We start from the raw sequence: 26,613 nt of genomic DNA, 5'->3' as shown, positions 1-26,613 counted from the left end.
AGGTATAGTCAAAGCTGATTCACAAGTTTCGTGCGTTTAACGGGAGAACGTGAGAGAGCGAGCGAGAAAGAGAGAGAGAGAGAGAGGGGGGGCGACGTACCGAGTTAACGGACAGGGGTGAGCAAAAAAAAGCTCTCTTTCAGCGAAGCTCGAAATTAATTCCAGGAAGGTACACCAGATAATTATGCACACGCGATGCCTTTATTATCCGCCGACGCCGTTTTGTCTACGGCGCAGGTTGGGGCATGGAACGGAGGTGGAGCGAGAGAGGAGGAGAGAATGAAATGCGTTGCACCGCAGACTGTAAAATTACGTTTGGGTGCGTTTCCCATGCATCCGATGTTTACGCGATCTTTTATGTAGCAAACAGATTACTTCTTACGTCAGGGTCGAAAGGAGGGTGCACTCACATTAAATTAAAATTAATTGATTTATGTATAAATATTTTCAATGAAGATTAATCGGTCGGAATAACAGGTTTTTTTCTACCGTGAATAATTTCAATTACAATTAGATAAACGTCATTTATCGCAGACGGATGCGATTGACGTTTGCGCAGGCAGATATATATGGCCGATAATAAATCGTGCATGTTCCTATAAATTCATTGTATCAGCGGGACGTGAATTGCGGCTCAAACAACCGCGATGTTTGATCGTCGTAGCAAGAACCGCTCGTTTGATACCGTGAAATAATCGATTCGATCTCTCGCGATTAAACTGTACAATTAATTAAGGTATCAAAATATTTACCGCGCACTATTCGCGTCAGTGCACACTTCGATTTTATCGAGCAGCCAGTGTCGTGTAAAAGGGATCTCTTCTGCCGTCTCTCTTTCGAAATTCACTCTTCCGACGTCGTGCCTATTTGAGCAACGTATTTGGCGTTCGTCTTTCTGAATGTAAAGATACGACCGTCTCTCACGTGGAAGTTGCAGGAGGAATGGTGCGAGGCATTCTAGCGAGGAGGCTCTCTCTCTCTCTCTCTCTCTTTTATTCTTTCAATCATTCGTCGCTTTGCCGCGCTAGGGAACACTCGTGGGCAACATGTGTTGCTATGGGCCTTTCGGGCGCTCTGAGGCTCCGCACCGCACGCAATCCCCGAACAGGTGCTGCCGAACCAGGTAACGGACGGTTCCAAGCAGCTGCCACGCCAGGTGTAGCACTACCCTGAGCTTCGCCGGTGACGCTCAGCGCAGCAAGACGGGTCTTCAGGCTACCTTAACCTTTCGCTTCCCCTCTCCTATGGCGAAGGTATTGCTCGTATCCTTCTGCAGATCCAAGGATATTTCGTTCTCATCAATGTTGTTGGTCCGCAGTAACCCGCTGGTGAATTTGCATAGTCGTACAATGGAAATAGACTTTTCTTTGCGAGATTACTTTGGCCATATGATACTTACAAATAAAAATCGTAAACGCGCAAGTTTTATGGGAAAAACAGAACGATTTGGGAGTTCATAGTTGCCACAAAACTGGAAATTAGGGAAATCACGGAAAAGACAGGAAATTTTACAAAATCTTCTGGAAAATAAAAATTCTTGACTCTAAAGAGACCTAATATGTCTAACAATTAAATGCAAGCAGTGTCAGCAATGTTAACAGTAATTTATATTGCTATGTTAAAAATTGCTTTTTCAATAAAATTTGACAGTTTCCAAATTAGAGTGAAAATGTAAAAAAAATTCAAAATATTAAAAGGATCAGGAAAATTTTGTCTGGAAATCACGGAAAAGTTATGGAATTTTAGAGGAATTTGTGATAACTCTGGAGTTGGTTTGGGAAAAAGGTGGGAAGCTCCATTCAACTGTCGAATATTCCGGCGATTCGCAATTTATTCCAAGTGCTGGATAGTCCTAAGGGCGACTTAACAGGGGAGCGTCGCGCAGCGGAAGCGGGCGTAGTGGTTGAGCGGAATGGTGAGGCCCCTTTGTGGTGTTGAATGAGGTCCGGGTGGTAGTCGTAACAGCGACCGAAATTGAGCCAGGAGCGCATGACGGATCCGCGAATCCTACCGTCTTTTTAGTAGTCGTTCGTTCGCACGTTCGTGAGGTTCTCCACGCTCCGGTTCGGCTAATTCGCGCAACAAGACATGATCTTAGTGCACATTATTCGAAGGATTTTTCGGAATTCTTGTTGGGTTTTCGTCGATTATGGGTACGTTAATTGATCGATATTAATTATTTACGCTCTTAAATATTTAAAGCGGAATTTAATTCTAAAGTGACAAAGAGACAATTGAGCCAGTATTGAAAAAGAGTAGCTCAAATGTTAATTTTTAAGAGTGAGATTTCATTCTTTAGATTTCACTTTAAAGAGTTTAGAGAGTAGTGTTGGCTCTACTTGACATTTGTACTTTTGTGATTTATATTCTTTGGAGTCTTTTATTATTCTTACGATATTAATTAATTTACGCTCGCGTGGCAATTCAATTTGCTTAATTATTATGAGACATACCAAACTCTCTCTCTCTCTCTCTCTCTCTCTCTCTCTCTCTCTCTCTCCTTTTTGGGATCCTTTTTACTGTATCATATTGCGATCATTAAGAGTGCATTTCTTTGCGTTAACGCAGACATTTTTGAAACTTTAGCTTTCCGTTAATAAAACATTTAAGAGAATCTATTGTAAAACTTTTCACCGTTGTTGCAACTTTGAACACAAAAGCGCACTCTATCGAGAACTACTAAGCAAAACTTTCAAATATTAACCGGAGGCGGAAGCAAGTAGATACGGGCGCGTAGATGCAAGAAAGAAGCACGTTCATCCGTTTGCCCGCGTTGGGAGTAGGCTACGCCGAGTAAATGTGGTAGAGGGAGCTCAAAAAGTGGAGTTTGCACTGAGATTTATAAACTGTTTATTAAAACTGCGAGAGAGAAACGATGGAAATAAAACGTAGCGGGGAAACCGTAGAGAAAAATGAAGGGATCACGAAAAAGAGAAGAGACTGTGTTTGCTTTAAGCTGCGTCTGTTTGATGTATAAGATGCTGCGCATTTTCCAGACGCGCGTTGCTCTTCCCGCAACGCAAATCAATGGAGCATCAATGCTGAATTTAGATCGAACGCATAATACTTGGCAAGAATTCCGTATACTCGATTATGCAAATTGATTGAAAGACTTGTGTTGTCTCTGTGTTAGAGATATCCGTTTATTTTCTCATCGCGCCGGCTTATCGTTATTTCTGTTGCCACGTGCTCGAGTGTGCGTGTGTAATTGAACATAGTACATTGTTAGATAGAAAAGGAGCAACCTAATCTCTTGAGTTGAACAATAGTTTAAGTACTTGAGTTAAAAATAACATTTTGTTATTTTTAACTTCCATGTGTGTCAAAATGTGAATCGATCCATTTTTCTGTTTAGTTGTTTTTAAAGTAAACAACATCCATATTAATGTATGTACTTAGTAAATAACAAATTTGAGTCAAATTTAATACATTTTGTTGAATTAATTGTTTAACTTCATTGTTTTAAATTAACATAACATATTGAGTAGGAGCAGTGGTGATTTATACTCTGAAAAATGATTATTTCACTAAACTTGGTAATAGCTAAATGTTTAATGAAATAATACCAATTAAATGTTTGATTAATATAACTAAACATAATTTTACCTTTACAAATATGTATTTAGTAAATAAAGTAAATATTACCAAATGGTTTAGTTATATTATAATCAAACATATAACTACCATTATTTTATTAAACATTTAATAGCTATTACTCTTTTTTTTATAATAGAAATGATTAAAGCACTGAGAAAAAAATATCTTAATTTCAAAGAAATATTTCTTTGCTCGTATTAAAAAATTATTACTTTGGATCAATGAAAATTTCTTTGAAATTAAGATTTTTTTTCTCAGTAAGATAATTCAAATTAGGTATAATTTGACATTATGAATCTAACAGTATAAACGGAAATTGGAAAAAGTAGATAATTCCAGATTATTTTCCTCACTAGATAAAACATTAGAAAATCGAGAAAAAACTTTTTAACGGCCATTTTATCGGACAATCTTATTCATCGTTTAGACTCATAAGGCGAAACTCTGTAGGTATTTATTCTCTTAATATCTACCGAATCTTAAATGGAATCTCCGGACTATTAAATCTCCAGTGTCAAATTTAACTTAATTTGAGTCGCCACTACTCTTACTTAATACATCGTTATTTTATACTGAAACAATGAATAAATTTGACACTGTATAGTATTAATTTGACACTATATAAGTTGTGTTTCACTTAACGCTCCATAACACATCCATAGTGTCAAATTGTGTGCGAATCAAATTCGAATCACTTTTATTTTTTTTTTATTTCCAAATTTTAATTTCGCACGAAAATACATGTGAATTCAAATTTATTGAAACTCGAGGCTCTTATACGGTTTTTCCAACTAAATTGATTTTTATACAATTATAAAGATTATATAGAAGGCGATATATATTGAAATATTTTAAATCTATGCTAACGTCGTTTTAAAAAAAATTTCAAAGTGACCTACTCAAATTTAAACTGCGATACAGTTTACCGTAATGGGAAATAGACGCTGATGAAATTTTGCGCCTGTGGATTACCTCACGCGCGATATTCGACGAAAATCACATTTCATCAACGCTGGCGTCCCTAGAAATGGTGTAGATTTGTTGAATCTACCGGCCAGACGGAAACGATTGGATGCTCGAAAAAAGGCAACAAATCATATCGTGGTTGTCTCTTTCGTATGTTTTTCGGTTTACGTTGCAATCAGCGCGACGAAGGTTTCGTCAATACAATATTTTCGCGAATGCTATTTTGCCGACACCAAATTCCACTGACAATAACCACCGACGTGCACGTACACTCTGCGTGTACTCGAAATTTTGGTTTACGTTTCGAAGGTAAAATTCTCACAAAAACTTCCGGACCGAAATATATTCTTTAAGGACGACGATATCATTTTTCAACAGCATATCTGAAAGTAATATTTTTATTGATCGAAAAATATGATACTTGATAATGACAAATCGATGAATGTTCAGATCACGTTATTGATGAAAGTTTTATCGGTGACTTTTATGTAACTTTTTCGTTTTCACGTTGGCACGAAGAAGAGATTGAAAGAGAGACTGGAATATTTTTAGGCTTGCACGCGGAATCGAGAGAAAATTGATCCGGAAGCTTTTATTATGTACACTTTCCGCGTCTGTCGAGAGGAGCGAATTTCAGCGAACCCCTCTACTCCTCCATCTTCTCTTCCAACATGTCATATTTTAATTTTAAATCGCGTTCCGCCGAGAGATGAATTCCGTTCGCCGAAATTTCCTGCAGAGCAGTGATTTTTTTTATCGCACCGATCTTACATCGGCGCTTTCACTTAAAACGCATTCGAGCATTTTTTTACATAACGATTGCTCCAAAGTCTCATACGTTACTTTGCGAGAAAATTATTTTTTTCACTTTAAATACCAATTTGACTTTCAAAGCGCCTATCTTCAGCCCTTTCCTTCTAAATAACGATAGTTAACGCCGTAACTCTGTCTTTCATGGATGCGACATAATTACAATCCCATTAAAGGCTGTCGTGTTTGACTTTGTGAGAAAGGGCGGTGGTAGGAAAAAAAATGAGTGGAGGCTCGCGTGTCATTACGTCGTACTTCTCGAGCAGAAATTTATGCCGTTCGCGAAAACGTACGGTGAAGTATACGAGCAAAACGGAAGTGAAAGAAAGGCACGAGGGGAGGGGAAGAGGAGAATTCGACAATAGAACACTGAGAAAAATGATTTGGTTGGATTAAATAGTAATTCTGGTGGAAAATGGTCGAATCAGAATTTTCTGGTTAAATCTAGAACTCTAGTTGAGATAACTAGAATTCTGATTGATATAATTATTCTGGTAAAAATAAGAATTCTAGTAGATTTTACCAGAAATATTGTATCGACCAGAATCCGATTATCTCACAAACTAGAATTCTAATAAATTTAATCAAAAAATTCTGATTCGTCCATTTTCAACCAGAAATTTTTTTCAGTGAACCGACTACTTTGCCGAGGACAATATTGTACGTCTTAGCCTCCACTCCGTAAAATAAACAACTCCTTTTTCCGCATCGTACGTCGTCATACTCCCCGCGGTTGTCCTTTTCGTCTCTCCACCATTTCCACGGACTCCATTTTCATACATCGCGTCAGTCGGGTTACGAAAGGCAAATTTTTACGATACTTCCTCGTCCTGTACGCCATTTTATTCCCTTCCCCTCAGAGTCACTTCAACGAGAGCGTACCTCATCGTTTTCTCATGGGAATCTCGCATAGTGGCGATTCGCCTTCGTATGTATATACACATGTGCAATGTATACCTCAGCACGTATGTCGGTGCACACTCGTCATGAGACTCTAAGACTGTTTATTAAAAAGCTTTTAGCGATATTAGACTGTCCACTGAGAGGAGCTGAGTTTCTTCAAGATGAACAGGACTCTGCCACGTGGCCGTCGTCTTTGATCATCATTATGAGTGAGACTTGCTGTGCACCCGCTGCGAGATTGTTTCATTCAGATACTATAAATATAGAGGATATTGAAAACCGATGAATTCTTAGTTTACCTTTAATACAGTTTGACGTGAACAAGTGATTTACGGTTTCGTTTCTATATATATTTTAAGATGTTTTTTTCTGAGAGAAACTGAACTTTCTGAGAAATTTTTGTTAAACTATCCCTTTGAGAAGTTTGTTCTTTAGTTTACCAATGTCGAAGTGTTATATAAATTGTAGATGAAATTTTTAAATAAGTTTAGATAAGTTTGAAATAAAAAAATATTTCTGTAATATTTAAATATTAATGCTTCTTTTATGTTTATGCAAATTTTTTTCTTTATATTTTATAAAAATTCTTCACTTTTTGTTCGATACTTTTTAAATTAGGAAGAAAGTAAGGAAAAAAAGGCTAAGAAACGCAGGCAATAATAAAATTTATTAAATTTGCATCTCAAGAATATTCTAATTTTATCTGGAAAATTAAGAAATCCATAGGAAATTTTTTCTCAAAGTTTAAGCCAACATTCGCATATTCAGGTGACTTATAAATATTATTAAAATACTCTTAATTGAAGATACCTAACGTTTCGATTACTCATCATCGATTTATCCTCTTAAATTGACGAATAATCTCTCGTAGTTCGCCGATCTTGCAAACCAAAGGGAAAAAAAATGCCCTTCAGCATTTCCTTTCCCTCCGTTTCTCGATGACGCCGTCTGGAGTTCGTTAAAACACTCTCGAAAAGCTGCGTACACAGCCGATAGCTGTGGCTCCCATTATTCGACCTCTCGCATCCTCTCCACTCCTCTCTACTCGCCTACGTTCTGATAACTTTAGACACTCCGTTACTCTAACGGCCGTACCATAATCTTACGGATCGATGTTTCATCCGTATTACCTCGAACGTTGATGCACTCCCGAGCATGAGCGCGTGATGTTCTCTGCATGTGCACCATCTTGAAATGCATATATCGTCGAAAACAGACGTTTCCGTATTATTGTCGGCTGCGAACACCTAAGGGTGCGTTCCACTTGGCGCTTACAATACTCGCGAGCACATTATTTGTCTCGGTTTAATATTTAATAAACAACAGTGGGTGTTTTGGTGACACAAGTCGACGTTCTATCTTTCACAAGTGTCGTTCTATCTTTATTCATTGAATATTAAGAAAGATAGAATGATGTTTGTTAACTTGTCTTACTAAATGGAAAGTACTCAGTGATGAAATGATGCCACACTATTAAATTTGTAATGTCAAATTATCCAATTTGTGTTATTTTTAATCATTTCTATAGGTCGCTACTGACGCTATCCAATATCTCGTTAATTTGACTAGAATAATGGAGTAAAATAATTTAATTCAAGAAGACACATTCAATTTGACACAAAATTAGTTTATTATTTACCTACTAAATGTATACGTTAATATTGACGATGTTTACGATTAAATTAAACAGAAATGGATTGATTTACGTTTTAACACATGAGGAAAAATTTTAAATTTTAATAAATATTTATTTGAATAATGCTAGCAAAACATTTACTTACAGTAAATAAATATATATTTGATTTAAAAAATTACAGTTAAATCAAATTAATGATTCTTGTACCAAATAAATGCATCTTTTTATTTAGCATTATTTGGCACGATTCAAACAAATGATTTATTAAAATTTGGTATATTTTTTTCAGTGTGGAAGTTAAAAATAACAAAATGTTATTTAACTCATGGGATATATGGGGTTATCATTGCTCTTTTAATATTTAATGGTGTAGGAGTCTTGCGAGCGTCAAATGAAAATCAGCCTAGGATATCGAATGTCGCGTTTTTTTTTCCATTGACCAGGAGTTTTCCGATCGATTTGCGACCTGTCCCTTCTTTCGACGGAGATGGGCACTTATCTGGCACTGGACGAAACGCTAAATGACAGTCCTTCTCGGAGTTCTATTCATATACCCGAGAATAGTATTGCAAAATAGAGATTTCGTACAACAGGAACGAAACTATGTATTTCCGGGTTTTGTTCCAACGTTACCTCGAGGTAACACAGTGCAACACAAGCACCCATTTGATCGTGCTATTTTCCGTTGTATTGTCGCACTCGCCGACGTTCCGCAAACATTGGTTCTCGCAACTTGACTGCAATTTCGTTCGTAATCTGCTTCATGTAAGTCAGTTCGATTGCATCGTAATTATACATCGCGAGAAAAATGTGCGCGAAAAAATGGACAGATCGCGAATCGATCGAATTGTCATATGTAATTCAGCTGGAACATCGTACAAATTTTCCTTCTCATTAATCAGACACGGAAAGAATTTACTAAAGTACCTGAAAATTTAGCTAGATATAAATCTAAAAATAACTTTGTTGGACTTAAAATTATTATGTAGAACACTTAAATATAATGAACAATGCTATAAAAAGTTTCGACATTCTAGCAATCAGCTCGAATGTCCTATACAATTGACTGCATTCAGCAGAGAAAATTAATCAGTTTAGTGATTCTTTAATATGATTAGTTCTTGTCTTTAATTCTTCATTGGATCTAAATGTAAGAACCAATTTTATTGAAGAATCACTAGGCGCTAACTGGTTAGTTTTCTCTGCTGAACGCAGCCATTATTTTGACTAACAAAATTTATTTTCAAATCTGTATCTATGAAATACGTTTTAATTTAATATTATAAATTATACTTTCACAATTTGTTTACAAAGTTTGTTTTGTGTCAGCATTATCTTTATTGTGATCATTTTTAAATATGTTGAATATTGTATATATTATGTTGAATATATGAATATTTTTAAATATATTTTTTTTCAAATATGTTAAATGAACACAAAAATTCGAATGGACTGTTTGAGACATTTGAAATATGTTATATTCGACACAAATATTCCAACAGTGTAAATTGTTTTTGTTGCACGGAGAACATTTTTCTTCCATGCAGGGTTGTAATTCTTGCACCGCGCCCGAAGGAGAACCAGATAGACCTATCTATCCTTCAGGCAATTAAGTTTTTATCGTATTCATCTTCCTTCCTATCAGCATGGATTTCTCGCATGCTCCTTACACGTACGCTCGGACTGAACGTTGGCAAACAAGAAGAGTGAAAAACAATTTGCCGCATAAATCCGCATGCGTGCCCCGCGCTCATCTCGCGGCTCGTGAAATATCGCCGTCCTCGAGAACGCGGCGGGACGGCCTGCGCACATTTACCAGAATATTTATTGTATCTCCTCCGTTGCTACGGCGGCAGTAACACGCCTTACGATTCCGAGCGCGCCCGAGTACTTTGTCTCTCCCTCTACTGTCTGTTAACCCTTTGTGTATGCACCTGTTACCGCTGACGTTCTCCAGTTTATTTTCCTCGTCACCAACGAGGAAAATAGCGACTTGTTACGGCCCCTTCTCTCTTAAAGCGTCTTATCTAAGAGGGATTGGAAAAATTGCTGCTTTTCGTGAGACCTGGGCGAACGGGAGGGATGGGGACAGGAGGGAAAGGTAAGTGCGAGAGTGGAACAGGGGGTGAACGGCGGCAAAAAGCAACCGGGAAACTGTGGAGAACTCGTTACGTCCATTTGAGAATCCTCGTTTCACTGCGAATTCGCTTTCTTTGCGCACCTCACTTTTCTTCCCGTTCTTCCCGCTTGCGGAAGACTTTGCGACGTGTTCTTACGCCTTTCCTATTCAGTGGGGAAGCGTTTAAATCATGGTGGTCTCATCAGTCCGTATCGTCTGTCAGCTTTCTGTCAATCTCTGTGACTTAATGGTTCGCTAGCGATCGCGAAATCGAAAGCAGAAAAATACTTCTGAAACGTCAAATTTAACCGGCTCGCATTACCGCGACGGTTTTCTTAGAGTGGCATGCATTAAGTCCTTTGAAAAATTTATGCTCTCCTCACACCGAGACGTACATTGATGTTTTTAAAATTACTTTTCGTCGGGTAGAAAAGGAGAAAAAATTATGACCCTTCAAAAGGACGGTATTGAGTTTCCGTTTCCTCGCAAAGAGAGCGACGGCGAGCGCCATCGAGAGGTCAGCAAATAGAAATAAGAAAAAAAATCGTGTTTTCGCTCTGGCATCTAAATGTAAACGATCCTTTACCGTCGCCGACAGAAGGGAGAAGAGAAGCGTCTCGAATTGGATGAGTTAGAATTACACTACGAACGTTGCATAATTGTAATTATAGGATATCGAAGAGTACGAGATATTTAATATCCAGATCAAATATGATCTCTTACTTGACTGTTTTAATTTGCTTAATTTGCTTAATTATCGTTATCGATGGCGATTTTTTTGTAACGTTTCTTTATCGTGTTCAGAGCTCCATGAATGCAACGACGCGAGTTAAGGGGATCCCTAAAGCGAAGCTTGAACTCCGACGAAGTCACCAGAGGTCGCTGTTTTTCCAGTGCATCGACATGTCTTTATATACTATCACATTAATATCTCACGCAACCTATGATACACGCAGTCGCACGTTTGTGTCAATTTTCGTATAATAAATTTGTCGCGATGAAGCATCTAAATCTAATTCTAAGAACTCGACGTTTATTTGTTTGTGCAAACTACGTGTTTGTGGATTACTATTTCGTAAGTACAGGTTGCAAAACTTTCGTATCAAGCAAATGTTGTCACGACTGAGACGCCATGTTACACTAAGGACCGATTTCATAATATATGATTACCTAAAGATTAAAGGTTACCAAAAAATTCATGAATGAATTTTATTGATGAATCTGTTGGTAACCTTTAATCTTTAGGTAACCATATATTGTGAAAACGGGCCTAAGAAATGGTAAAAAATATATCAATTTTAAAATTTCTTAGTCGTTCTCGGCATAAACTCCACCTCACAACACGTATTAATGTGTATGCTTTAATCCTGGAAAAGGATTTTCAAATCCGTGAAAGAGAAAAAAAGTATTTGTTATAAAAAAATTATATGATTTAGTCGGTAATACAGACGGCTTTAGGATCCCCTTAAATAAGATAGGACGAACGCGATTTTCACCATGCGATTTTCAGCATGCCGAAAGTGTCTCCGTTTGCATAACGTCAAAGAGATTCGCGGAAAGAGACGAAGGTGAAAAGAAGAGAGAAAGAGAAGGAGATGAAAAGTGCGGGATGGTAAAAGAGAAAATTATGAGAGTTGAAGGACCTTGCGACCCAGAGAAGCCGAGGGGTTGGGTACGTTTCAAAGTCTCCACCGGCGCCGGAAGTCGGTATGTAAAGCAGATGGCCGACGGTTGACAGGAAGGATATGCGGTTTTCCACATATGTCATTGCGGTCCTCCTACTCCCCCTCGCGAGTTCATACATGCGCGAAGTCGACGGGGGTGGTGCGACAATGCGACCACTTTCCACTACTTGTTCGGAAAAGCGATGAACCCCCGGATGGCCAGCGTGTAAACGTCGACACGTGGACGGCCGCGGGCGTGTAACGTCCGCTCTGGGTTACAATTAGCGTCGATAGGCATACGACAATAACATGGAGCACCTAACAAGCGGATCAAACCAATTACGTATACAATGGAAGCTCTTATTCAAGTAACAGCTCACACGTTCATGCTTGAAAAGTGTTTCTTGCGATACAATGTAAGTAAGCAATATGTGTAATTATTGTTTATACTATCTACTTCGTTTGATAAAATGTAATATGCTTGTAAATAACATATGTAGGTATCATTTAGTCTTGAATAGGTTCTGTCGATTCTCCCACGTTCTCTCCCTCTTTCTCGATTTCACATGTCGCGTTTGCATGCTGTTAAAATTCTTACACTCCAGTTAACCAACCGCACTGAAAAAAAAGATTGACTGCTGCAGCAAATTAGATGGTAAAATATGGCATAGTATTTTTAATTGGCTGCAGCAGCCAATCTTTTTTTTCAGTGTGGCACTTGATTTTTTCTTATATTAAAATACTTAACACTTACAATAGTTATCCTCCGAACATCCGCGATTCATTCATCTATATTTTCTTGTAGAAAAACGAATGAGAAACGCTCGGGGTTATGAAAATTCATAATCTCTTTATCGGTCGTTATTTATTATATTTTATAACAAATTGTAGGAAATGGGATGTCTTAATTTATTCTATGCGGAAAAGTTTTGTAAGTGTCTAAAAAACAAATCACAAGTCATCAGTGTATCTTATGAAAACAACCAACAGGTTTATCGTCAATAAGAAAAATATCTTAGATAACATGTATTTATATTTTTATTTGTTTAAAAAGTAAATGCGAGTTAAGAGCGATGTACCTTAAAGATTATAAAAGTAATATAGATCGAAATCTTGAGATAAAAAAATTTTTTAAAACATATTTATTATAGATATATAAATTATTGAAAATAATTTATTAAATTAATAAGAATAATTTAACGTTTAAACATTCTTTTATTATGCAACTGCAGTAATCTGTTTTGTTTGTTTATTTAATAATTTTTCAGATTTTTTGTTACGATATTTAAATAAAATTTATATTGTTAACTAATATATATTAATATTGTACATTTTAATATAATTGATTTTTAATTTTTTAACACATCGATGACATATTACCAATGGTTTTAATTAAAACCAAATTAATTTGTCAGGTTGTTCGCGTACGCAAAAGCTGCTTTGAATTAAAGCAATTTGCAACTTGCATACACAGGCAGAATAACATCATAGATAAACACCGGTTAAAACTCGTTTTGTGACTCATATAAAATCGCTTGCTTTAACGATTAAAGTTAATCCGTGGAAACATGCTCTAATTTTCATTAAAAAATCGCTTTAAAATTGACGTTTCTAAATATAAGCTTAGTGATTAATCTTAATTTTATATATTCTGTATATAAAAATCATTCCAATAGAATTAACACACGCATTCCGATAGAATTAACAACTTTTTACATTGACAATATAACGTTGACCGAACATTAACTGCTCATATATAACGACGATTCGATGTCTATATAAAATAAAACTTCTCTCGAAGAAGTTAATTATAAAATACGCTTCTGGAGACCACAGAGGCATTAGAGACATACAAGAATATTTTTTCGTTCTATATCTACCTTTCTCTATCACACGTCACACTCACTTTCACAGCATTTTCCCGGATTAATTCTAGCGGATCGATTAATACACGTAAAAAAAGAGGACCGCTACGAGCGCGATTCCACCCATGAATAGATAAAAAGGCAGGCTGGATCCTTGAACGTTCTTTTCCGATTCCTTCGAGTATTTCGATACCCAACCTTTTTTCGGCAGTTTGTTCATCCTTTCCGAATCAGAGATCACGCCGACCTGGTACGTCTTCATCAGTTCCATCGCGTCTTTCGAATGCCCGACGTCGTCGAAGTCTTCGGAAGCGTCCATGCCTTTGTGTTCCAACAGGATCTCCTCTCCACCCGGATGCTCATTGAGAAAGCTGCGGACGTTGTATACTTTGTCGTGCAAGATGAAAAGGACTTTGTCCTTATCATCGCTTTTTTTGATCTCGCTCCGCGTGAATGCTCTCATTTCCGCCATGTCTCGACGACCTTTCGCTTTTTCTTCTTTGTACAGTCGATCTAAAAGAAAAGAGAATTTATTAAAATTGTTTTTGTCGTAGCTTCGATATTACATAAGTAAAATGTTTTTTCCTCTCGCGTAACGCAAGAATGTGTCTGAACCGTCATAAAGTACGATTCCATTTTATCTTTTTAAATTGTAATTTTCGGTAAGACTGAAGTCACGTAATTCATGTAAACTACGTATTTGTGATCGATAATACTTTTAGTTCTAGAAAAGCTAATTATAATGGGTCGATAAATTTTGAGAATATTTTGAGAGTAACATAAACAAATTTATAGGTATGACGTCATGTAACGCGTTAGGATCATCATGCATGGCGTTTTAACGTACCACGAGCGGTTCGATATAATCATGACGAGGTCAGCAAAGATTACATAACGAGCTGGTTACCAAGTACCACAACTATCAAAGTTCGACTATGCTGTAATATTATTTTTTGAGATATATTTATTATATAATCGAGTGAGATAACGTTTTTAAATGACTTGTCAAATCATTTCAGGTGTACCGAACGTAGCAAATAAACATCCATGTCATGCAATACAATAAAATGTCATTACATCTGACAATATTAATGATGCAATAAATGGTATACTCCTGCGTATATTTTCGTTATCTAATCATCCGCTTAAATAGGCGATGTTGTAGCACTATCGCTAGGCGATATCGATAAACAACGTTTCTACGGAGCCAAACAACGTAAAATTGGAGGCCATTACTTAATAAAATTTCTCGAAATTTGCGCACTTCTCGTAATTTCTCGAGTGTGATGCGCAGAAAGACGCACAGACGGCGGAAACGTTTCTCAAGCGGAAAATATTTCGTTAGGTGAAAGCTCTATTTGAGAAAGTGGGCAACTACGTCTCTCGCTTTCTGTTTGCTATTGAGAGAAGTCAATATATGCCTTTGAAGGATTACGAATTCAACCCTTACTAATAATAATCAAACTTCGCCCGATCGCAGGCAGTTAAACGAGTACACTCGCGAGTTTCGCGATGGAAATATCGATTCGAGATGTCCATTCGCAAGAATAGAGATCGTCGAAGATATCTTCGCCGTCGAATAAACAGATTTGAGAAGTGCGTCGGATCGATATGGCCTTTTCCCAAGTTTCCTTCGAAACGAATGGCTCTCACCGAGTCTTTGCGTGGAAAAGCTCGTCTAAGACAGTTCACGGAGACTTGACGTTCGCCGGACCACATACCTCCTCTTCGCACCTTCGAAGGGTGTGTCGTGAAGGATAACGTCGACTTCTTTGACGGAAGGAGACGGATCCAGAGAGAAACGCAAGGCAGCGGTACAAATAAGTCGCAGATGCGAATCTCGATGATCTCCGCCAATGCGAGAACCTCTCCTCGGAACTGCACTCGCGTGAACACTACGGATTGCAGTCTGTCGTTCGTACAGTTCTATGATCCCCTCCTTCTTGTTCCTCCCGTTGTCCGGACCCCACCGCATAAGCTTTTCTCGTGTTATCTGGAGGCCAGCTGCAACGTTGCCAACCGTTGCTTTTACAGCAAGACTCTAACGCTGACGTGTTAGATCGTGGGCAATGCCTAGGTGGCGGACTCGATTGGCTGACTTGCATAGAAACCTGCGAATCTGCAATAATGGGTGCTTCCCATTTAGTGATACAAGTCGGCGCAAACATCATTCTATCCTTCTTGATATTCAGAGAGTAACAAAAAATAGAATGACACTTGTGTCATCAAATGGAAAGTCCCTAATATATTGTTTTCACAAAGGCTGAATACAAATCCTCGATTGCTATGAATTGAAGTCTCATTTCAAGAAGTTTGTAATTTCAGATTGCAATTACGGATAGTCGTTGATCGCTCAGGGCGTTTTTGTTAGTCAGAACAGCTCCGAAATGTATACGTACGAGAATTTCTGAGGTTTTCGTGAGAGAATTCACTGAACTGATAATACAATTCTGATTCAAATTTGTCAGTTATAACATACAATATACAGAATGTCTAGAAACATAATAAATATACTTTTCACTCGTGTCAAGAGAAGTAGTCTCACTTTATCGTACGTAGTTTTCAAACTGCAAGGAATTCTGCACCCAGAGAAAGGTTTCTTCGATTTAAAGAAAAAATTTCTTTGATTTGAACGTCATTTCTTAGATTTAAACATTATTTTTTGAAATAAAAAAAATTTATTCGATTTAAAGAAAATTATGTTCAAATCAAAGAAATGACGTTCAAATCAAAGACATTTTTTTCTTTAACCGTATAGCAAAGAAACATTTCTTTGAATTGAAGGAATCTTTCTCTGGGTGACATATTTTCCATTTATTGGAGAAAATTTTATCGGCAGTATTTTATTAAATAAAAATGACGAATAAAAACATCTCTATTTTGTAATATTCGTTAACTTGGTTAATCAACATATCGATTAATAAACATATTACGCGCGATATGTATCCGCGTAAATGAATTTTTTGCCTTCGAATTTTTCTCGCAATAATGACCTAATTACGGCGCGATCTTTCGAAAATTTCGTCGTAAGCCGAAAGCACACAATAAAAATAATAGCAACGTTTTTGTACAAAATTACTTGGTGCTGTTCTTGTTAGTAAACTCACGTACTATGCGATCATGATGTCCGATTCATATGCAAAAGCGTCTAGTCATGGTGACGCCACGCAAAAAGATAAATATGATAGTCAAGCTGCTCGATCGCATTTTTATACGGCATCATACGACATTTATACACATTAAAAAAAGAAAAACATGTATATATTTATATACATATATATTTATATGTACGTGTTTGTATTTTCACGTACATGTATATATTGTATATTTGTTCTTATTTGTAAATTATATATAAATATGTGTAATTATAATTTATATATCTATATAATATTCAAATAAAAGCAATTTGAAGTTGATGAATAATCGCGCTGTCATTTTCTTCATATAGATATTCCATAATAACTATCAATTATCGTAACGACTAAAAATCAATTATTACAACAACTCAAAATTACTGTTCAGGGCAATTTTATCACAAAAAGTTGCTTTTTTTGGTGTAGAAATTTCACCGTGTATTTTAGAATTTCATATATATTATATTATAATATTATGTATGTACATAATGTATGTCGCCGCTTGTACGATCAGATATTTTTCTTTTAATCTAATTTTCTGTAACAATGAATATTTAGAACTGATAATAGCGAATGTTATATAATACATATATATCAGATAATACGTTTATCGTTATTATAAATGAAGACTATCGCTCGGCTGTTTCACAATTTCGATTATTTGATGCCTGGTGAGCTTTTCCGTAATATTGATACAAGTTACATTCGTGAACGATGATTCATTTTCGACGAACATTTTAGACAAACTCACTAATATTTTTACTCGACGCACGTTGGAATAAAGTTCAAATATATTGCACGCATAAAACACGTACCAAAATAAAACACGTACTAAATTAAAACAAGAAAACTTACTAACAAGGGAAGTTTCAATCTGGACAACTGTCTGGAACCGATTTAATTCTTCATGAAATATGTTGTTAAACACGAAAATCTAAGAGAGAGAGAGACACGTATTTTTTTATACGTGCGCTAACTCATGTTTAAGGGGTGAAAAAAAGTGAAGAAAAAAAATTTTTTTTAATTTTTTTAACAATTGTTAACAAAAAAATTAAAAAAAATTTGTTTTCTTCACAACATTGAAGTACTCTTGAAATCATACAACTTTTGTTTAAAAAGTTTTTTTCCATCTTTTATACTTCCGACGGTATTCGGCTCGAAATAGAAATATCATTTTTTTTCAAATGGGTGTTTCATCCCTTAAACATGAATTAGCGCACGTATAAAAAAATACGTGTTTCTTAGATTTTTGTATTTAACAACATATTTCACGGAGAATCAAATCGATTCCGGACAGTTGTGAAACTTCCTTTGTAAGTTACGTAAGACCTACTGAGTAATTTTTTTTCGAATATTTCTTTGCTTTATAATGAGCTTCATTACAAATTCTATTACAATGTACAAAATTATACCTACATGATAAATGCAAAATAATAAAAGCGGTAGAATTAATTAAAATCAAAATTAAAAGGAATCAACTCAAAACATATCTGTTCAATATATTCTTATTCTTCTTGTAAGTATTAAATAACAAATTTTCAAGTAAATGTATATATATCCATTAAAATATTTATGCGAGAACAATAACTTAATGGCTTCGAATGGATTATGCATAACATTGCATTTTGCACATTTTAGCTAAAATTAATAAATTGTGTTCGTAAATCCTAGTTTTCTGATCCAATAATAAATTATTATAGCATAAATTATGAAAGAGAAACAAATGAATGTCGAGGACCAGGACGACGCTTGTTCCTTATCCGATTCTTGATACTGCCAATCCTCCTCCACTGATTCTTTTATTTCTACAAATAAAAAGAATAATTTGTGAAGACTTAGTGACATTGAAAAGTACATGATTTACAACTACGATGTATGGTTCTTTAAAGAGCAACAGGATACGATACATGATTCTTCTACCAAGACCCGATTCCATCAATGTAAGATTAATTTTAATCCTGGTTCAATCTACTGTTTATTTTCTTGTAATCCTAGGAATTAGATAAAGATAAACAGTAAACTGAGATTAAAATTAATCTTACATTGGTGGAACCAATGCTAAGAGCATAGGATGATTGTAATGTGAGTGTGTCAGTAACATTTATTGTGCTATTATTCGTTGACGTAACATAAATATGGTAGAATGCTCTAAGGTCGATATTTATAGTCGGTTCTTATTTCAAAACAATCTTAAGTAATATCTCTTGCTGAAACGATGATTAATTTATGACATCTTAATTCGAAAATAATCACCTGGATTATTTTTATATCTCAGCAGCAGAAAATGCGTTGTAAAATATTGTTTTATATAATAGATATTATTTGACATTTTCTTTCTTTTCTAATAATTATTCTTTACACGAAAATGTGCAATTTCATCGAAAACTAAACCCGCAATAAAAAGTGCTGTATTAATTAAAATCTTTATTTTTGCAAAATACTATTATAATAAATTTCTATTTTGTTTAATATTTGGTTTCTACTTACTTTTTCAAAAAATTATAATTAAACTCATATATATATCTATAATGTTCTCGAATATATTGGTAAATCGGAAAACAATATGTAATAAATTGTTAATAATAATGATTTTAATTGGAGTATAAAAATATTCTGGGTTAAAATCGTACTCAAGGCGATCTTAAATAAAAGAATCGATTATGAATAGCGAAAACCGATAACTAAAATATAACCGTTAGAAATTGAAGAAAATACATGAAAGGTATATAAATGATACACATATGTACATAAGCCCGCATTTGTCGATGACGTAAACATTGTAAGCTCGACTATATACGAGACTTTGTTTATAGCGCATTGTTAAATTTGCAAGCAATGGATCCGAACGGTATTAAATCACAGTACAATACAATTGAAACGGTAAAGCGATCGAGGAAAAGAACAAACCTGTGTTCGTCGTTTTTGATTTATTATCGGAGCTTACGCCGTTCGCTCGTATCTCTCCGATTTTGTAACCCTCGCGCAAAATAATCGCCTCATTACTGTGGCCGACGGCCTCAAAACATTCTGTCGCATCTTGCCCCGCTAATTTCAGCAGCACTTCCTCGCCGCCAGGATGTTCCTTGTGGAACTTGGTGATATTATAGACTCCACCGTGTATCACGATCCATAGATCCTCGGCGTTATTGTGACTGGCGACTTCGTCGATCGTGTAGACGTCCATTATAGTAATACACTGAAGAAGAAACAATTTTCTGTGAAGAAACGCGAGGATGAAATCTGCGAGGTGTCACGTACGAGCGATGACTTGTGATTATCTTATTGACTACGTTTCTCTGCCGCTGTACGTTACAGCGACTAGATCGCTTTGCGGAAGACCCCCGAAGATTTGTCTTCGTGTCACCTTCGGACGACGCACGTGTGTATCGGTATATTTTGACTCGATCTCGGTCGCAGATCGGTCGCGCACAGGAACGCTTTGAAAGGGAAAACAGCCGGTATAAACGAAGCAACACGACCGCAATGACGACAACGACGTACCTCGTCGCGTTTTGTCGCGTTTTGTCGTATTCTCGATATCTCGCGTATTCAGAGAACTGCTCTGACCACTGCCTTCCTTTCGTTTCCGTCGCGGATGTCGACGGCGAAAGCTAGTCTCTCGTACCTGTCGCATTTCACGTCGCGAAACGATTTCTCATACGAATTTTCGCGCTTTCTCCTTATTTTTCTCGGAATTTCCAACAACAAACGCGCGCACGCGTGTAATATCGCGAGCGGTGATATCTTATTTATTTTATAGTCTCCCTTATATCTTCGTCCAATTTCGACTGACATGGAGTCTACAGCGTATTTCGGCGTCATTAATATTTAATAGATTGTTACTTATTTAGATTCGCGTATGTGAATGTAGCGTCGAGAAATTTCCGTACGCGATGTGAAATTTCCAATTATTATTGATTGGCGCTACATTCATCAGTCAGTCCGGTATGTAGAATATAAATTTTAATTTATTGATCGAAATGTGCATCGGCACATAGAAGGAACTTTTGACGTAGTAATCCGGAGGGCTTCGAAGCTCTATTTAGCGTTTTGTAAAATGCGAATATTGTTTCGTTTATCCCGACGGGTTTGTGATATTTACATGTCATGGGATTTATGTGGCAGTTTATGTCAGTTTCTCACCTGATTCGAAAGTAGTAGATATGTTGAGAGGTAATTTGTGACTATACATTTCAACGACGACTATGCGTTTCTTTCCGTAGTGTCACTTGAAAGTCACTGCACAATTGCTGAATCGGTAATGAATTGAAGCCGCAAAGTGGATAGCTGTCTTTCTTCACGAACGGTCATGAATGCGTATGAATTTGCGTCTCTATGAACTACGAACTCATGAAAATGCATTAAGTATTATACTTCAGGTGCTCACCTTATAGCGATGATTTGCAGAAAGAGTCACGCAGTACAGACGGAAATAACCTGAAAACATTGTCTATTAAATTTATGCTTGCAAAATTTTATTATTTATGAAAATAATAAAATTTTGCAAGCACGTAATTCTTTTGAGGTATTAAGAAGATTTTCTTCTTTGTCGCGTTTTTTTCAGCAAGTTTTTAGGAATATTTTTTGAAAAAGTGGGTAAATATTTTTGTTTAATTACTTTTGTCCTTTATTTGATATTGTTTCAAGTCAGAGAGATTTGCTATTTTTTAATAAAAGATATGAATAATAGATCTATTTGACTTTTACATCGTATACATCTGCGGCCACGATTCCGGATCTCCGAGCGGATCTCTTAGTGGGCTGAAATTAAAAAAATGGAACTAGAATTATTCATTTCGCTCATTAAATAAATAAATAGCACTTGTTTATAAAAAAAAGTTTGATTTTCATTTTTTTGTTTTCTTGAGTTCTGAAAAAGTAGAAAAAATTAAATTATTAAGATAATTCTAGTTCCGATGACAGCCGCAAGTGTTCTGATTAAAATGATGTCTTGTTTTTTTAATTGTAATTGAAAGATCCGGAATCATGATCGCATAGAATCGTCCACACGATAGAAATCAAACTAATCTGTTAATTATTTATACTTTTTATAGAAAAAATAGCAAATCTATCTTGAAACAATAATAAATAGAGAATAAAAGTAACTTAAAAAATATTTACTCACTTTTCCAAAAAAAATTCCTAAAAATTACATAAACAGCCTGACAAAGTAGAAAATCTCCTTAAATCATCCGCGATCGTTTTCCTCGCTGTTTTAAAAATTGAATTATTTCGTCATAATGTGTTATTTTTAATTCACCTTTGGATACACAGGCACGAGTTTCACTAAGATAATCGATTGACGACTGATGAAACGAACACCCGAGAAACGAAATAAACGTCAAAGTTAAGAAATACAGAAAGTCTTTTCGTGTCCGGCTAACACCATCAGCATAACTGGAACGAAATATGCTATTCGAAACTCTGTTGTCATTAAAAATGGTTTATTAAAAGGCAAATATCGTCAAGCGATAACGTCAACGCCTTTGACTTGTTTATACAATCGATACCAATATTCGTTGGCCTTTACGTAAAATCATTCAGAACCAGCTGTGGGGCGGAACTTCTTCGTTGCATCGAATTGAATAGTATGATTTACGTTTAGATCAGTGCATGACGCCGCCAGTAATACCGTTGAAGTTTGTAAACTTGTGCTACGGATGCCGTTGCAACGGAGAACTGTTAAGCAAACACGAATTTGTGGCGCAGTGCGGTTCATTCTCACGAAATCGCTCTCGTATGGTTATCCTCCCAGTGCAAGGACTTTGAAGTCCTCTGGATGTTTGCGTCGAATTACCATAAGCACGTTACAGCCACTTTAATCTTCTAATACCAATGTCTTTACGTTTAATAACGCCTCTCTCGGAAGTAACCGTAGTCGCGAATGATATAAATATAAAACTTGTTAGTTTCAGAGAGAGTTATTAACACGTATAATATTCTTTCGAGAAGAAATTCTTACGCCGAGCATACACAGGTTGGCATAATTATTTCAAGTTGCGACCTTGAAACTTGGTACAATTAATTATCTTCCTCGACTCTTGAATATTCAAGAAAGTCTTCACTCGAAGGGGGAGGACAGAAATTTCCGCGATCGCGGCAAGTTTCGGAAGTTCAGAAACTTTCTGGAAAATTGAAAATCCATATAGCTGTGCGTCGGTAGGACGATCAAGGGCGCGTGGGAGCCTGGGAGGTAGCTTCATACGATATACATAATGCATTGTGATATCGCTCGATGTTACGACTCGAAATAATCTCACTTCCTCGCAAAATCTCGCGGCTCATACTCCTACTACTTCTACTATTTTATACTGCTATTTTATACTGCTATTTATGGCACATTGGTTCCTTCAAAGAACGGTCGATTCACATTGTTCTTTTCAAGTTTACCGATATCGAATGTCAGAGGGTAAGTTCAAACGGACGAGCGGAAATTTCTTTCGAGAATCTGCCTCTTTTCCGAGGCAGTTTGTCTTCTGCAAAAACGCGAGTGTCAAAAAGTGCTACAGCGAGTGGCTTTCATCTTTGTCTTTTATTTCATCTCTTCGATTAATTATCAAGAGTTCTCACGGCAATTGATTTTACTTTCACAGTGGAGAATATTAATATAACTAACACACACTTGTTTCTTTTTTAGAAAATTGATTTTGTATATTAATTGCAAATGAAAGTTTGATATGTCAACGATACACCTGCCAACTTCCGGTGAAAATGATTCAAATATCAGAAATAATGCTGGGCTTTAAGAACAATCCTTGTCAATCCAAAATCGTTGTTGCATACAAGAATTCGCGCCCATTCTCGTTTCTGTCGCGTCGAGATTAATCCGGCTGATTCGTGGACACGATCAGCAGAATTAATTAATTCGATTAAAATCACATTTGGCTTTTTCCGCCCCCGGCGCATGTCGTGTAAATACCGATCTGCGATGGCAATTCTCATCGATTTTTCTTTCAAATCATGGCATTCAAATCGCTCGGATGGCTGGTTATATAACGCGACACCGAGCTTTTATTTCTCGGCTCCTTCTCCGCTTATGAATTCCATTGACTAATTATATAGATATCTACGCGAGCAATATAACCGTTCGCCATTTATTCACTGGTGATCAAATAGCATTGGTTGTTTTTTTTTGTTACGCTGGAGCAGAATGACAATATGCGCGCGCTTTATTCTCTCTAAAAGAAAATAGTGCTATTTCTTGCGCCGTGAAACTGAGTCGATTAAACATTTCGAGTGTATGAATAACGTTTGCGTTATCCCTTCCTTCTTCTGTCTTCACGTGCACTTTTCTCGATTCTATCACTTTGAGATTAACGCTGTATCCAGGTATCCAGAGCTCTCAATATCGCTGGACTGTCTGCATCAGAAGCGTTTGAATGGATCTGCACGGGGCCAGCGGGATTTCAGGGAGTGGGTTGCTTTGATCTACGTAATTAAACGGCGCGATTTCTCCGCACAATACCACCGGATGCAGCACGCGTGTATATGTAGTACGTGAGCGTACTAGATTGTTATCTGGTTTGGATATTTCGCGTTTGAGCACACGGCTGTCGATGTTATCGGCAATTTTTCGTTTTTGCATCACTCGCATCAAAGCTATCTCCGCGCGTATATCCACCCTATATGCGTCACTGTCTGTCAGTTCATCGTCCCTCCCTCCAATTCAATGCGCAGAATTATTTCGTTTTACCTGCAGCTGTAAATCTCGTCTGTTATCATCGAAAGCTCACGAGTTACTTTACGACGCAAACGACAGGTTAAATTAGCTTAAGAAAAATTTAAGTGCCACCACATAGTTGCATGTTTGCGCTCAGCCGTCTCGATGGAGTGATCGCGATCTCGGAAAGTACAGGTGGACTGTTAAACGACTATCAGCACGCGATCGGAACATTGTCGTCTCGAGGTATTACTTAGAAACCTCGCGGCAAAGAGCGGAGCGCAGATTAGTGGAGCGGGTACGAAAGTATTTAAGCATCGTTAAGTCGTTAATCAGGGGTGGGTGAGAGCTGTCGAGGAAGCAGACGGAGTATCGCACCCTGATCGTGACTCATGTCCGATTGTCCGGAGTAATTAAAAAGAGCCGTTGAACGCGCACAGGAGAGTTGAGTTACTTACTTCATTACGTCAGCGATTATTAGTCGAATGTAGAAGAAATACTAGACGGAAATATGAGGTTGCAATCTCGATATTTTTGAGGACGTGACATATTTTTATTTGCGGAGTCACACATTCCAACTTGAAAAATGAGAGAATTGTCATTCGTACCTCTAACTTGTCGACTGTAACGAATGTAGCTGCGTCCGTTTTCTTTTCAATGTAAATCCGTACGCGGAAAGTTTCTCGGATTCTGAGCTTGTTGTGGAGATTTTGTCTAATGTACTCGAATACTTTTGTGTTTCAGAAAACCGGAGCCAGGATCAAGATCTATTCGAACACCTGCCCCCGCAGCACGGATCGTCTCATCAGCATCTGCGGGAAACCCACGACGTGCATCGAATGTATACGCGAATTGATCGCCACCATTAAGACTGTGAGTATACTATGAGATCATGACTTTTTTTTATAAATTTTCACAAGCTGTGCCGTTGCATCTCGCACAAATGTCGATTCTTTTTGTTGGACACGAAGAAGATATATTTGTTTCTTAATCATTAATTCGAATATTGTTTGAATATTACTACAATTTTTGTAGAAGTATACATCAATAGTTTCTCTCTTTCTTCACTGATAGATATCAAAGACGCAATGGTAACCCAATTCCTTGAGTTAAATACATTTTGTCATTTTTAATTTCTACTCTCTAAATTTGAATCAGATAATCATGAATAATCACTGATACCAGTGCTAAACATGCCACTGGTAATCAATGAATAAAATATGAGATCCCTAACTTAGCTAATCTTTATTATGTGATCTAACTTGTTTTAGTGAATAAACGAATGAACATGCAAATAGCAGTATTTTAAATGTATAATGCTCAAACTTTCTTTCTTTTTTAGTTGAACTTCACTGATTATCCAGTGACTATCCACTGATTCAGATTTAGAGAGTATATATTAAAATGTTAGTCCATTTCTGTAATTACTTTCAAATTAAACAACGTTTATATTAACATACGCACTTAGTAAATAATAAAAAACTGAAATTGAGTCAAATTTTTAATACATTTTCTTGAATTAAATTGCTTAATTCTGTTATTTTAGTTAAAATAACGATATATTGTACTCTATTAAATTTATAATATCAAATTATACTTAATTCGAGTTATTTTTAATCATTTCTGTAGGTTACCTCTGCTCCTACTCAGTATATCATTAATTTAACTTTAAAACAATGGAGTTAAGCAACTTACCTTGAGAAAATATATTAAATTTGAATTAAATTTATTTTATTTATTAAGTGCGTACGTTAATATTGTTTACTTTTAAATAACTACTGAATGATGGAAATGGATTGATTTACATTTTGATACACATAAAGTTAAGAACAACATATCATTTAATTTAAGGATTGAGTTACTTGTTCCTTTGATATTTAACAATATAAATAACATATAAAATAGTGGCGATTTATAAAAATAATAAGAAATGACGTAATTTGACATTATAAATTTAACATTGTTGAATGAATTAAAGTTCGCTCTGTAATACATATACAATACGTAGGAAAGCAATCTTTCAGGAAGCAAAGTATTAACATCTAGTTTTTATTTTCCAGTCACCGCTAAAGGGTGTGAACAATCCTTATGACCCGCACAACTTTGACGATTTTTATGCCGATGACTACGGCGGTTATGGAAACGCTGATGGTGGTCAAGGCAAGGTCGGTGGATTTGGCGGCCCCGGTCGTGGCGGTGGTGGTGGCGGCGGCGGTGGTGGTGGTGCCGGGGGTGGCGGCGGTGGCGGAATGCCGTGAC

The 26,613-nt window shown here is 36.5% G+C and overlaps 3 protein-coding genes across 3 annotated transcripts in view; 1 reads left to right on the top strand and 2 right to left on the bottom strand.

Annotated features, from left to right (window-relative positions):
* The window catches only part of LOC108724338 (uncharacterized), an 87,019-nt gene that overhangs the window by 40,588 nt on the left and 19,818 nt on the right, over positions 1 to 26,613 (top strand). Inside the window, 2 exon segments of the mRNA XM_018450676.1 lie at positions 25,099 to 25,227; positions 26,415 to 26,569. Of these exon segments, the coding sequence (XP_018306178.1) occupies positions 25,099 to 25,227; positions 26,415 to 26,569 (284 nt within the window).
* LOC108724368 (cytochrome b5) lies at positions 13,051 to 15,550 on the bottom strand. Its single transcript, XM_018450714.1, has 2 exons — positions 15,295 to 15,550; positions 13,051 to 14,073 (listed from the first exon to the last, which is right to left on the bottom strand). Exons 1-2 carry the CDS (start codon positions 15,533 to 15,535, stop codon positions 13,640 to 13,642), a joined length of 675 nt encoding a protein of 224 aa, XP_018306216.1. The 5' UTR covers positions 15,536 to 15,550; the 3' UTR covers positions 13,051 to 13,639.
* Positions 18,295 to 22,079, bottom strand: LOC108724369 (cytochrome b5). The gene is made up of 4 exons (XM_018450715.1): positions 21,955 to 22,079; positions 20,838 to 21,131; positions 19,602 to 19,890; positions 18,295 to 18,499 (listed from the first exon to the last, which is right to left on the bottom strand). Exons 3-4 carry the CDS (start codon positions 19,876 to 19,878, stop codon positions 18,339 to 18,341), a joined length of 438 nt encoding a protein of 145 aa, XP_018306217.1. The 5' UTR covers positions 19,879 to 19,890; positions 20,838 to 21,131; positions 21,955 to 22,079; the 3' UTR covers positions 18,295 to 18,338.

The sequence above is a fragment of the Mycetomoellerius zeteki genome, unplaced genomic scaffold (genome assembly GCF_001594055.1).
Source record: "Mycetomoellerius zeteki isolate Tzet28-1 unplaced genomic scaffold, Tzet1.0 scaffold292, whole genome shotgun sequence".
Taxonomy (NCBI): Eukaryota; Metazoa; Arthropoda; class Insecta; order Hymenoptera; family Formicidae; genus Mycetomoellerius; species Mycetomoellerius zeteki.
The sequence above is the reverse complement of the archived record's forward strand: the minus strand, read 5'-3'. Positions and strand labels throughout refer to the sequence as shown.